This window comes from Beta vulgaris, chromosome 4 (genome assembly GCF_026745355.1).
Source record: "Beta vulgaris subsp. vulgaris cultivar EL10 chromosome 4, EL10.2, whole genome shotgun sequence".
Classification (NCBI taxonomy): Eukaryota; Viridiplantae; Streptophyta; class Magnoliopsida; order Caryophyllales; family Amaranthaceae; genus Beta; species Beta vulgaris.
The window spans coordinates 48,443,064-48,458,085 of record NC_079205.1 but is presented as its reverse complement, the minus strand read 5'-3'; the positions used below and the strand labels follow the sequence as shown (position 1 = coordinate 48,458,085).

General features: G+C 37.2%; 2 protein-coding genes across 2 annotated transcripts; both read right to left on the bottom strand.

Moving 5' to 3' along the window:
* Positions 1-4,424: 4,424 nt before the first annotated feature.
* On the bottom strand, positions 4,425-4,967 carry LOC125496729 (uncharacterized). Its single transcript, XM_048642271.1, has one exon. The coding sequence runs from the start codon at positions 4,965-4,967 to the stop codon at positions 4,425-4,427; it is 543 nt and encodes a 180-aa protein (XP_048498228.1).
* A 4,950-nt stretch (positions 4,968-9,917) lies between these two features.
* LOC104890962 (guanosine deaminase) lies at positions 9,918-14,117 on the bottom strand. Its single transcript, XM_010676582.4, has 5 exons — positions 13,647-14,117; positions 12,971-13,030; positions 12,648-12,838; positions 10,312-10,416; positions 9,918-10,219 (listed from the first exon to the last, which is right to left on the bottom strand). The coding sequence occupies exons 1-5, from the start codon at positions 13,660-13,662 to the stop codon at positions 10,031-10,033; spliced, it is 561 nt and encodes a 186-aa protein (XP_010674884.1). The 5' UTR covers positions 13,663-14,117; the 3' UTR covers positions 9,918-10,030.
* Positions 14,118-15,022: the final 905 nt, after the last annotated feature.

Here is a 15,022-nt window from a genome sequence, read left to right as displayed (position 1 = left end):
TGACCACTTCTTCCATCCATGTAGATGTTTGACCACTCCTGCCAGTATGCAAAGTTGGAGTCCAAGTATAAATGCTTCATATTCTGCTTCATTGTTAGACCCTAAGAATTCTAACTTGATGGCATACTCCATTTTTTTCTCCAACAGGGGGTTTGATTACTAGGCCGACTCTGCACACTGTTTTGGTGGATGAACTGTTTATCTGCGCCTCCTAGCTATCTTGCCCGTCGACTAGGGGCCTTATGGTACTTTTTTTTATGAAGTCTGCTAGGGCTTGTGCTTTAATGGTCTTTTTGCGCTCATATTCCAGCCCGAAGTCGGCTGGTTGATCTGCCCAATCAGTCATCCAACGTGAGTGGTTTCTGCTCTCAATCAGTTTTCTGAGTGGCTATCCAGATAGGACTTTAATTTGGTGGGCTTGGAAGTTTGATTTTAGCTTCTGACTTGCCATTTCGAGGGTAAAGACCATCTTTTCTACTTCGCTATACTTAGCTTATGCTCCTCGAAAAGCGTGGCTTATGAAGTAGATCGGGTGTTGCTTTTCCTCTCTTTCAGCTACCAAAACAAAGTTGAGCGCGTATTCTGAGACAACCAAGTAAATAAACAAGGTTTCCCTCGGCAAGGGGGAGATCAATTTCGAGAGAGTTAATACGTGTGTTTTAAGGGAAGCGAAGGCTTGTTTCGTTTCTTCGTCCCAAACAGACTCTTTTCTCTTTAATGCCTTGAAGAAGCACAAGCTTTTGTGTGCTAGTCTGTGGAGGAAGCGTCCAGGGCTGCTAAGCAGCCGCTTAGGCGTTGCACCTCTCGTACGTTCCGAGGAGATTCCATCTCTAATACTGGTTTGATCTTGCCGAGAGCCAACATCATGCAAAACTGTCTCAATGTCTCGAGGGTATCCCTTAAATCTGAGGGGTGATCCCCTTGGGCTTTTCTTTTGACGATCATGTCGTCAACATAAACTTCAATTTTCCGACCCGATTGGTCATTGAAGATTTTATTAACTCTTCTTTGTTACGTAGCCCCTGCATTCTTAAGTCATAATGGCATCATCTTGTAGTAGTACACCCCTTGGCTGGTGACAAAGGTGTTGTGGACTCGATCATGCTCAGCCATTGGGATTTGATGGTACCCCGCGTTTGCATCCATGAAACTCAAGAGAGCATGCTCTACCGTTGAGTCGACCAACCTGTCGATCTTGGGCAGATGGTGGTTATCTTTTGGACAGGCCTTGTTTAGGTTTGTGAAATTCACGCACATCCTCCATGCCCCGCTCGACTTTTTGACCGATACAACATTGGCCAACCATTTCGAGTACTGGCACTCTTCTATGAAGCCTACCTCAAGCAATTTTTCAACTTCCGCGACTACTCCGGCGTTCCTCTCGAGACCCTAGTGTCTCAACTTTTTCTTAATCGACTTGAACCCTGATAGGCTGTCGTACCCCTGTTAAAGATAAATCCTAGCAAACCTTCTAATAATATAGTAGGGTAAGTAGGGTCAAATCCATAAAGTGATGATCATTTTAATTTACTTTTTAGAGTATAGGAAAACTAAACAAGATCATAGATATGAGAATTGATTCTAAGCTAATGATATGCGAAAAATCAAACTAAAAAAAATCTAGGGCAATGGTTCACCATGTTTATACCAATTCAATCAATACAATATTATTCAACAATACTTGGATTGAGGGTTGAGTAATTAGAGTCTTTTGTTAATCCTACGATCGGGTCTTAACACTCTTAGATCAACATATATATGCTAGAACGGTCGCTCAACATAATCAGATATACTAATTGTAACAAGCCTCTAATGAGTATGATCGTTCAATTCTAACACCTATTAGCTAAGCATAACCCGTGATATTGCGCAATTACGTGAATTAAACAATTATAAAAAATCAATAGGAATTACTCTTTGAGCCCTACTCATTGCCTCAGAGAAGGATTTCACTTTGTTTTCTGCCAACGACCACCTCAGCCGACTAGGCTGAAGTTCGGGCATCAGGACGACATATGCTATCGCCCTGCAAGGCTGAAACTTTCAGAGACTCTTCATTAAACTTTTTGATGTAGTCGGCAAGACTTTCATTCTTCTCTTGTTGGACCGCCATCAGATGGAGGCTCGTTTTCTTCTACCTTTTCCCCGCAACAAATTGATGAATGAATAGGTCCTCAAGTACCGAGAAGTCGGTTACGATTCCAGTAGGCAGTTCTTGGAACCGGTTTAGAGCGAGCCTTTTCATTGTTGTAGGGAAAAGCGACACCAGGTAGCTGCACAACTGGTTTGAACGCTCATCTGAGCTTTGTACGTGGCCATGTGGTCATCCGGGTCCGTTAGGCCTGCAAACGGTTCAATGGTTGGCATTTTGATTTTTCCTAGGCTGGGTGCTTCCATGATTTCTTGGCTGAATAGGAACATGAATTTAAGGGCACCACTATTAATCTGAGGGGGTCTAGATTGTGCTGCGTCCCCGTGCCCCTCCTGCTGAGCGACTTTCTTGTTCAGAATGTATCTAGCGCCATACCCTTTGCTGAGGTGCTTCTGGTTGAGGAAGTGTTGAGTGTCCTCAGGCTTACGTCAGACATCTCCTCTAGGGGACTTGGAGACATGGGTTTCTTCCTCACACCGAGCGGATCTTAGGTGGGTGACGCTTGTCTTTTCCCTGCCTAGATCTCTGCCGATCATGTTGGTTGTATTCCTTCACTCCAGATTGCTGGCTAGGCTGACCATGGACAGAGTGGGGGTTGTGTTCCTTCCTTTGGGAAGGTAACAAGGCTTGCACCCTACCGTTAGCTGAGCGCGTTATTTCTGTTGGTTTGCTAGCATGTCCATTATGCTGCGTTGCAAGGTTTCTTTAAGCTGAGTAGTTATCAGGGCGATATATTCTGAAAACAAGGTCTGGAGGTCGACTTATTACAATTGTTGTGACGGAGCAGACCGATTCTTATTGGACTGTACTTCATTGAGATTGGTAGTCTGAATTGTCGGGGTCGGGGTCCGATGGGGGAGGTGAAGGTACTCGTTCGAACCTCTGATGGTGAAAGGGCGAGGGCGCCCGTTTGGATCTGTTAGCCTGCATTGAAGGCTGGGGTCTAGAGCAAGTGTTCTTGGTTGGGGCCATTGTTGAGTAACAATGAGATGAATCTTGATGAGTGGAAGCGAAGCAACTTTGGTTCTAATTTCCCCACAAGCAGCGCCAAACTGTTTTTGTCTGGAAATTGAAGATTGTTGAGGTGTGTTGAGTAGGAGTAGGTCACAAGAACGTTCGCGTGAATTTGTTGATTGTACGTCGGAAACGTAAAAGACAATGCTAGACTACCCTGGGGGTTATTCTGGGATCGCCCCTCCGACGCTCAAGTCAGTTGAGTTACAAAGGGAAAGTCTAGAGAGAGATGCTCTACTTTGTTAGGTGAGAATTCAGTACATGTTCATTGATGAGACTGGTGATATTTATAGTATTGTGAATTACCAAACATGCAACATTGATGAGATAGGCTTTTTTGGGATCAATGGATATGTTGCCTTTTTTAAGGAATTACCCTTTCCAGTCCCATTTATGGTCTGTGGATCCCTAAACACCTTTTGGGTAAATTCTGATGATGTATCAGAGATATTGGGCGGCTCCTTTATTGAGATCAAACAATTATATAAAAAATAACATTAATTAGATTATTATTGTAAAATATGTTTCTATTCAAAAAATGAGGCGGAAAAAAAAGTCATTTCGAATCGGAGTCGGAGTCGTATGTTCGGATTTTAAGTTGGATCGGAGTCGAAGTCATATTTAAAATCCGACTTATTGTAGGGTCGGAGCCGGATTATGCATAATCCGGTCCAAGTATGGCCCATTGCCATCCCTAGTGACAACTCTTCCCGTTTAAAGGTAATTGATTATGAAAATATATATCTTACCTCAAAAATATTATTTTTGCTCATTGTTCAATGAAAATAGTTTCAATTAAATTAGCAATGAGGAAAAAAAAAAAACTAGCACAAAGGTGAGTTGTTAGTACTTAGTAAGTACAATTAGTTATTGGTTATCAAATCATCGTTGTTTTTAGTTTTACAACAAGAATATCAATTGGATTTTAAACTTTTTTATCACAAAAGTGGACTATCATTAAGCTTTATGCTTTCCAGGGACAGGGCTCAACTTGTGCTGCGCGCATGACCGCACTGGCCCTCGAAAAAAGGGCCTCAAAATTATGCCATATGTATTAGTTATTATCATTATGCTAACAGAAAAAGTGAATTGGTTTGGTGGCAAGTAACTAGTAAATGAAAGGGCCCAACTTGCTAAAGTCAAGGATTCAAATCTCTTAGCAAATAGTAATATATACGTTTATTTTTTATCCTTTTTAAGAGGGTTATATTCACAAGTTATTTTTTTTTTTTTTTTGACGGGAAACACACACACCAGACTACTTCATTAAAGAGATCAAATCAGAGTTTACATCAGCCAGAACCTCATCTGGAACTTCTTCGAGCCACACCCGCATTCCGTTAAAATTCTTGCTTATATGAGCAAGTTTATGCGCTACTCTATTCCCCTCCCTACATACATGAGAAAACGAGATAGACAAAAAAGACATACAAAGCCATAATATATCTGAAATAACAAAACCAAAGCTGTTATTCTCTTCTTTCCCAGAGATGAGGTGAGAGATAAGCTTCAAATTATCACTTTCCAAAATCACACATCTGAAACCAGCATCCAGCGCTACTTGTAATGAGTGACGGGCTGCAAGACCTTCAGCTATGTCCACCTCCCCTCCTCCTTCCATAACCACACATGTAGCCATCAGAACATCACCTTCAGCATCGCGGACCACTCCACCGATCCCCACTTTTCCGTCATCAAACATGGCCGCATCTGAATTAATTTTTAGACTCCCCATTGCAGGAGCTTCCCACACCTTTGCACCAGCTGCTACATCCGAAAGTAGTGGCTTGTGAACCTCCATCGCCAGCTCATATTCACACATCAATCTAACTGCTCTGTCAACCACCCCCTCGAGCTCAACTCTGCGGTTTTCAAAAACCCACACATTCCGACGAAGCCATACACCCCAGGCCACACACCAGAACAGCGCCCACCATCTCTCATCCTTTACTTTCACCAAAAGCTCAGCGACCCACTCAGTGAAAGACCCCTCCCCATCAGCATTAGGAATTAATCACAAGTTAATTTTCAAATTTTGAATTACTACACTTCTTTTTGTCAATTTTCAATATTTTGGGTTAATAAAATCATCTTTTTGTAAAACAAAAGGATTTAAGGGTTCTGCACATGGACTCCAATATGCTAGCCTCGGCCTTGATACTTTCTATATTCTCCTAGAATTATATTGTTGTATGCTTCCTCCATTCTTTTTACATGCAACATTTAGGTTGAACGAACAGTTTAAGAAAGAGTTTAGAAAAGATAAGTAAATAATAAAGCAACTTATACACCAATAATAGGGAATGTTTCAGTTAATAAATTCTAAATTATTTGAAAATTTTCCTCAAACACTCGACATTTCACCTAATTCTTAAATAACCCCTTCTTGTTTGAGAAATTCCTTAGATGCCTCTGAAAATTTACATTTTTCTGAACATATCCTTATTATTGACGGAACACTGACCATGTTAGGTTCTCTCTCTTTCTCTTCTTTGATGACATTATTGTATCTCCTCCCACCTCCATGCCTTTTTCCCTTCTCCACTAGAAAAATCGATGACACTCAAGCACCAACTTCCGACATATAATTGATTTCCAATCATGTAAATTCTCACTCAGATTTCCGGTTGGTTTATGACAATTTGAAATATTTTCGGTAAATATACATGACAAGTTTAATTTACAAGCAGGTTTTTTTTTCTTTTTCCTTTCAATTTTAGGAAATTTCTGCCTAGTTCCTAGATGAAAGTTCTGGCATTTTTAAAAAATAGATAAGAAGAAATCATTTGGGTTGCCCTCACATGGAGCCCCACACAGAGGGCCATTATACGTCAGACACCCCTCAACTCCTCTCCCTCTCCCCTATAAGTTCAAAGCAAAATGCATGGGTAGGAAATAAATCCTAAACTTCATTTAGGAGAAACGGAAAAAGTAACCATTAGATCCGACCCTAATTCTTAATAATGTTGGCCATACCAAGTTATTTTTATATGTTTCTAATGTTGGAATTTGTTGCTTATGTAGTTTCATATGTTATTTATAAAATAAACTATTTTTTTACCAAATACCCCGAGTTTTTTGAAAATTCACGAGCCATTCTCGCATTTTCGAAATTCACCAGGTACCCCTCAGTTTCATGGTAATACATCCAAATGTCATTAATTATTAACAACGGTTAACTCCTTTAGTCATTAATCTCAATTACACCTTCTAACCCTAATTAAATCATCTAATCTTAAACCCCTAACCCTAACCCTAACCTCTAATCTAATACCCTACCCACCCAACCACCACCCTCCCCTCACCCCACCCCTGCATCCCTACCCCTTCCCCTCCCCCACCCACCCTCGCAGCCCCCACCGACGCAACCCCCTGCTACACATACTCCACCACCACCCCTGCAGCCCACAACCTCCCCCTTCGATTTCCGCAACCCCGCCCCACCCCCCGAGCAGCCCACAACTCCCCGTTCAATTTACGCAGTCACCCACCCCTTCAAATTTCTATGTTGGGCTGAAGTTCAGAGGTGTCATGGCATGGCCGTGGTGGTTGTGGGGAAATAAAGGGCAAGACGTAGCACTAGAGGAGGGATGGGGGTTGCGTGGTGGTGACTGGCATTTTGGATCCGATGGAGGCAGGAAATGACGGTAGAGGGGGCGGCATGGGTGAAAATCGAAAGGGGGTGATGTGAGCTGCGAGGGTGATTGGGTGGGGGGGCTGCATGGGGCTGCAAAGGTGGGGGAGGGGAAGGGGTAGGACTTTAAGGGAGTGGTAGTGGTTGGGTGGTTAGGGTTAGGGCATTAAATTAGGGGTTAGGTTAGGATTATAGGGTTTAATTAGGGTTAGAGGATTTACATATGATTAATCAATAATGGAGTAAACACCGACATAGTCATTAATGACATTTTTGGATGTATTATCTGGTGAATTTTCAAAAATGCGAGGGTACCTCGTAAATTTTCTGAAAACTTGCGGTTATTTTGGTGAAAAAGCCGTAAAATAAATGAAAATCCTTGCTAATTATTGTGTACCTGAAATATTTATAGGTTTGGAGAAAGATTGAGCAAAGACTTGTAATGTAAATTTGGTGAAGAAATGTTTTTAAGATTGATTTGTAAAAGGTTAGATGTTATGTAAGAACAAGAACTATATCTTTGGATTTATTATTTAGTTTGAGATATTTTATGACTTGAGGAGTACTTCGTAATTTGAGTTCTTCTTTGTTTCTTTAGATGAACCTTACACATCTTTTATTTTAAAGTTCTATTACTTCATCTATAGCAAAATAGATTTTCACGTTAACATTACTATTAATTGTTGGGGGTAAAACTAAATCTTTATTATGTAGAACATCAACCTAAAAACAATTTTCACATTAATTAGACCGAGCTCGAGTCGGGTATGCCGAGCTTGAGTCGAGTCGAGCGCGCGAAAATATTAATGGTGGGTGCGAGTTTGACGAGCTTAATGAATAATAAGCACGAGTTACATAGGGTCAAGATTCAAGCCGAGTTGAGTAGGAGCATACTCACAATCGACTCGCTCGATTAGCATCTATGCATTGTCCATATATGTAAGTGCGTAAAGTGTGCAATAACTGACACATGCATGATGCATCACCCGCAACAACATAAAACTTACATATGCGGATAGGCGTAACCGTGCAAGCATGACTCCTTAAGAGGAGTGATAAAACGCTAATAATTAGTGGACAACTTGCTAACAAGGTTATTATTGTCATATCAACATATTTACATACACAATAGGGATTGGTTTAACAAAACATGGGTGTGAAACACTCAAACATGGGTTGATCTAACATACCAGGGTTTCAAACACATGAACATGGGTTCTTATTAAAACCAATTGTACTTTTTTGGGAAAAAGTTGCACGGGGCACTCAAATCAATGTAACTTTTTGCTTTATGGTAGAGATCACATGTTTACTTTTTGACAAAAAGTACATTTCAACCTTTTTTACATACACAAACAGAGGTTGGTTTAACAAAAACACGGGTTTTAAACACACGAACAAGGGTTGAAACAATAATAACATGGATTTCAAACATACAAACAAGGGTTCGTATCAATAACCAATTGTATTTTTTGGAAAAAAAAGATAAATGAGGCACGCAAATCAATGTAACTTTTTACTTTATGCTAGAAATCATATGTTACTTTTTTTGCAAAAAGTAATTTTTTTTTATTTTTGTTTTAACAAAAAGATAACTTTTTGAAAAAAAAAATTGTTAATGAGAACCTGCCGATTAACCATTAGTGTTTTATCATGACTCCATATGAAAGGAACTTTAGTGAGTTAGCGAGCCAAATTCAAAAGTCTTTAAATAATACATGATTCGATGGAAATCTATTTCACATGATGGGTATTCTTCTCTTTGTTACATTCACCCTTCTTTAATGTATCTTATCGAGAATCGATAAGATTAAAGTAGTGGTCTTCAATGTTCTATGGGAGTTACAAGTGTTAATCTTTACTCCTACAATATTACTAGTATATAAAATCTTTCCCTACTTAAATAAGTTGATTCATATAATAGACAAAAAGAGAATAGGATTTCTTTACTTACCAAAACAAACACCTGTAACACATATCTAACTAACCAACTGCTAATGTGCTTCTTAGTATGCACGTCATTATAAGTGTCGCATCATTCACACCAAATAGATAAGCATCACCTCAATTTTTTTTCCTAACTCAAAGGAGTTTCTCACCGTATTCGGCGAGAGGACTTCACTCCTATGCGAGTTTGTATGGGTACCTCAAAGGATAACATCCTTTTTAACGGGAAACTTTTCCATATCCAAAACTCAAACTCAAGAGCTTAATTAAAAAGCGAAGGGTCTTTGACCACTTACGCCAATTCCAGTTGGTTAGACAAACATCACCTCAATAACTTTACCATTCCTTGTCTCCACGTGTAAATCATGAATCTTGTCCAATAGGTAGTCACAAACTACATTAATTATAGTTATTCCACGTAAGTACCTACTTTCTTTTTTTGGATGGATGTAAGTACCTACTTAGATGTAGAAGAACTGAAGAGGCAACTTAAGCCACTATGTCCTTAAGCAATCATGTTCATGTAGGATCAGTCATAAGGACCCTTAGATTTAATGATATGATTTTCTATTTCTCACATGAATATCAAGTTTCAAATCCTAGTGGAAGTAAAAATTTCAATATTATTGGGGAAGGGAGTTAGGTCTTTGAGGTGAGTAACCTTGTGCAAGAGCAACGCATAAGAAATTCATCTTATCACGAAATTCCCGAAAAGGGTCCCAAAAAAGAATGTAGGATCAATTCTCTTCTCGGAGAAGGGTACTTAGAATTTATAATACATGCCTCCTTTTGTAATACCCCAAATATAAGCTTAGGCTTAGATCTCGTCGTCTGATAAGAGTGTGTTTTCTTCGTCCTTACTTAATTTGAACTAAAATTGTTATTCCTAATTATATGTAATCAATCCTGTTTAGAGCTAATTACACCTAATTAGACTTGAAAATTATTTTCTAAGATGAAAAGAGCACACTCTAGTAGATGGGAGCAAATTTTATACCAATTTGGCTAATTAGCCTACCTAGACGACACCTCGAGGCAAGCCACGAAAATGATAAAAATTACAAGGAATAGCCAAGTCATACTGGATAGTGTTGGGCCTCACAGGGTACAATCAATAGTAAAAGATGAAGATATAAACACTTGCTAAAACTGAAGAATTTTAAACAAAGATGAAAGCAAATGACATTTTGGATAAATGGAAACATTTCTTGGGTTAATTTGTACAGAAAACAAAAGTTCTAGTGAATGCTGTAATTATTCTTGTAAATTGGAAACAGGAGATTTCAATACATGGCAAACTTGGCCTTGGTATTCTCAAATACTTGCTCGGCAATGGCAGCTCCATTGCCGTCAGCTTTTTTGATCTCAAGACTAGCCTTTTGATAAACTCCGGTACCCCTCAATGCATCAGCTATAAAATCATCGAAACCAATTGCTATGGCAGCTTCAGCTTTAGCCCCGTACACTAACCTCTGTAAATGTTGAATAGTGACTTCAAAGATTAGCAACAATCTGAGGATAATCATCAGTCAAAAGCGGATGTAAAAAGCGAAAACGCACAAACCTTGATTCTTGAAAGATGTATAGCGCCAAAGCACATTGGACATGGTTCACAAGATGCATATATTTCGCAATCTGCGAGCTCAATTCGATTGAGCTTTTTACATGCCTGAAATAATCAAAATCCCCGTTAAGATATTTCAAGTATTTAGTGACCTAATTATATTATACTTTGCCATGACAGAACAGGGTGATGGTACGATAGCTATTAGCAAATCACTAACGACTCCGTTTGGCAGTCAATAACAGACAATGGTACTAATAATGCTTTCTAGTGTAATTTTGTAAGAAAACTTCATGTCCATATCCATAGGAATGGAACTTCATCATAAAATATATGGTTTTCTTCAAAAAAAAAAAAACTAATTACCACTCAATACCACATTTCCAAGTGATAATGGAGGGAAATGAAGTTTTTGGATGTAAATATATTATTCAGGTAAAGTAGCATTACCATGGTTATTGACATGGGGAATACCTTTACAAATTTACACCAAAATGAATTACCACCGTTTATGAGAACTAACCAAATGAGCTGTTAATGGGTAAAATATGGAAGAAGCTATATAACAGAAAAAAAAACATGATCCTCAAAATCTGGAAAATTTTGAAGTGAGCCTGATTTATGGCTCCTAATTTTGACTTTCCTCTAGACTCCACCAATTCCAAAAACATAGGTCGTACCAATATACTGGAAATACAACTAGCAGAGGATTCACTAGGTTACTCTTTACATGAAGCAGGACTAGGAACAAAATGAAGAGAATAAAAGTATGAAAACATTGGTCATAATTATACAAAATCAGTCTCAATCTGCAACTAAGTTTAGCTAAATTCAGTATTGGTTTCAATCAGTCAAAAATCACTAAATTGCATAAGAGAATAGCACTGTAGAATCAGCAAAAATCAATTTCACTCAATAAAATTGTCGAATCAGTAGAAATCAGAATAATCAGTAAAATATAAATTAAAAGGTACTTAGTCAAGAAATATTGTTACAAGGAAATGATAGAAAGACAACGCCATATGCCTTCCTCCCTCTCTGTTTCAGGGAATCATTGATTCTAGCTAAACTAACATTGTAAAAAACAAGCAAGAAACAAGAAACAGCATAGAGCCATAGAGGTGTTGACTGAGTGCTCATTTAAAAGAAAAAGCTTATTCTTTGCTTGCTAATGTTATTTTTCAATTCTATGCTTTCTTTAAAACAGTGATAAGTTTAATATAGGGGATAGAGGACATCAAAATAATAAATAAATAAAGGTGATACTAAGCTTAAACCATCAGTACATTGGAAATAAAATTTGTGACACTTGAAAATCATGAAGTAGAAACTCAAAATGATACCAAACGAGACCTTAAAGAGCCATGTTGACTCTTACTAGTCTTCATTTATCTCATTTGTACAATAAAGGTACAGTCATATACACAATTTCCACTTTGACAGTAAGATTACATGTATCCAAACTCCTAATTAAAAGTCATGGGTGATAGTATTTCTCAAAATGGTGCATGGATTCTTGTTGCACATATCCAGTATTAATGTATTAGCTAACAAAACTGGTGCGCAGAAAGCTAAAACCGCCAATAAGGACACACATGATAATGTATAATGTCATTCTAGAAGCATATTTTAAGATAAGTCTAAAAGGAAACCAAATATTCTTGATCAATTTGCAATAAGTCAGCATTATGGATAATGACACTTCAGCATCAAATAGCACATCACCACAGAATCAGAAACTAAATTCACAAAGGCTGTCGAGTGACAAAAATATTACTCGTACATTAGAAAGGAAATAAAATCAAGCAAAAACGTGTAAAACAAGTCAATTAGAGGAAATATACTATTTGTTAGAGCATCTAAATATTCCTTACTGTATTTAGGAGATGACAATTGTATGACCATAAACACATAGCAAAGCACATTTACACAAATATTTCAATATTTCTCATTTACAAGTAAAGCTTCGAATCTGAAACAAAGATAGCTCGACTAATCTTTGATCATATCAAGTTCCTTGACATTCAGGACACTATCAAACAACTTCAGTTCAATCACTTCAACACATACAGATCCGGACATAGCAACCTAGAAAGTGTCCTCTCAATTCATCCACCATGAAAGTAGTGGGCAATATGAAAACTATAGGGCATGCAGTTGAAAGAATTCACAAGAAAAGCACATAGTATAATATGAGTCCATGGTTCGGAACTAAAAAAATGAAGTTTTATCTGAAAACTGTCAGAAAACAAAGAACAATTGTTTGCTGAAGTCAATGTCCTAAGCAAAGTCCATTGGGTAGCAAGAAAATGCAGCCATAAGGCTAGTCATCTAACCTCTCTAACAGCCGTAACCTCTGCATGTGCTGTTGGGTCTGTATATTCCAACACCATGTTGTGACAGCTGACAACTACTTCGTCATTACAAACAACGACAGCACCAAAAGGACCCCCATGTCCGCATTCAACCCCTTTATAAGCTTCCTCAACTGCTTTTGTCAAGAATTTGTGGTCTCTATCCTGTACAGCTGTTTAAAGTTTAAACATTCCAAACAGGAGAAGCAAACATTACAATCACCACTTATACCAACTCAGCTATGTTACTCATCATATAACAGGTTTCAAACAGCATATATGCAGATTTCGACTTGTGTGATTACCTTCTTGGTGACCTGAAAACGCCGAAGCCACAGAGATGGTTCCATCTTTGGCTTCAACCACTGATGAAAGATGTTCACATGCACAAAACTCAAATCAGTCAAATTTGATCAACAATTGGTAATCATCATATGGAAAGCTGATAACATAGTGCATAGGATAATTGGAATAAATCTATCAATTTATAAGCAATTGGAACAAATAGTTTAACCTACATCAGATTCCCAATAGCGAACTCCAAAATTACCAATTTATAGGCCTCATTTCAGTAAAAGGGATGGAAGATCCAGCATATGAAGTCATAGCATTAGTATAAGATAAATGCAACAAACAAAATCTGATCATGTGTTAATGCATCATAGCGTGAACTAACTCCAGCAATTCAGAAGCAGATAACTTTTCAACGTTGACCGATCAAAGGCCAAATTATGTCAATTACATGATATAATACAATGATCATCATTAAAAAGCGTATAAATTCAGAAAAGCGTACAAAATCTACAATTCCATGAAAGCAAAATGACAGAATTAAATATAAAGCATCAATGAAACAAAAATTAACAAACAACCCAATAAAATTCAATTGCCAAAAACATAATAGATCAACCCCAATTAAAAATTAACCAAGAAATTAGGGAATTCAACAAAAATAAATCATGGGGTTTTCCAGAGACATACCATTAGCATCACCCATGATTGAAATTTAGATCAACAATGAGCAAAATTCCCAGATGGGTATTCAATAATTGGAATGAAAATAGAAAATAAGAGATTAATGAAGTAAAATTGTGATATTAAGAAGACAACGGGAAGAGCAAGATGAAGTTATAATGGTAGAAATGATACTCTATATATAATGTGAAAAAATAGAATCTTTAATTTATCTAGTACGAGTAGTATTAAATTAAAAAAAAAAAAAAAAGGAAGAAGAGTCCAAGAAAGTGTGAATGTGTTGAACTACCAATCACAGAAAAATGAACAAGGAAGAGAGGAGAGAGAAAGCGTGGTGTTTAAATAATGGTAATGGTGGTGGTGGATATGGCAGAGAGAAAGGAGAGGTGGGTCTGTTCCTAACAAACTTGGGGTTTCTTCTCACATTTATTTGGTTTTTGACGTCTTTGTTTCATTTCATACTTCTTAAAAAGAAAAGGCAAAGTAGGTCCACTTTTTTTTTGTTTTATTTTTTAAAAAAAAAATAGACAATTTTTAGTTTTTTTAATGATGGTATAAAGTCATATAATGTACCAATGATGTTTTGACCTAATGGTTAAGATTGAGGTGATGTAAACGATAGATCATAGGTTCGAATCTCCCTTCTTTGTACTTTGTAAGGCTCATATGAATAAATAAAAAAAAAATCATATAATGTATATTTAAAATTAGTTAAATCTATTATAATCATGTTTATTTTAAAAATTGTAAGCAAAAAATTTAAAACTGCTTATTTATGTCTTAAGTTTTGAAAATGATTGAAAATTGTGTTTTCAAAAAAAATTGAAGATTGAAAATAAGTAATGATAAGAAGACATGCAAATTCAACTAAGATTATTCAGGTTTCCAATCTGATTTTTTTTAGGGGTAGTTTCATAATTATAAGTTTGGTGTCTTGGTAATAACCTATCTCACTCATGAATCATGATATTTCATAAGTTCTAAGTTTGGTAACTTTTTTGGGTCTAAATTTCTACTTTATCCATCCCATAAAAATCTAAACACTTGTTAAAATACGTAGTTTAAAGTGATAACTTGTAATTTGAATAATCAAATATTTTATTATAAAGTATGAGTTGGCAGGGGGTATTTTTTTATCGAAAGAGAGAGAAAGTTGGGTAACATTTTATTGATAAAGATAAAGTGTGGAGCAAAGGGGTCTAGTTTACAAATACTTCCTCCGTAACATAATTGCAACAAATGAATATTTTATACCTCATCAATAATACCCATTTGTGAAAGTTATTATGTTACGGAGGAAGTACAAAAGTTCGTGGGTGTAACATTTACAACATAAATAATGGTGTAACGATCCACAAATTACCGTTTTTTTTTTAAATGGC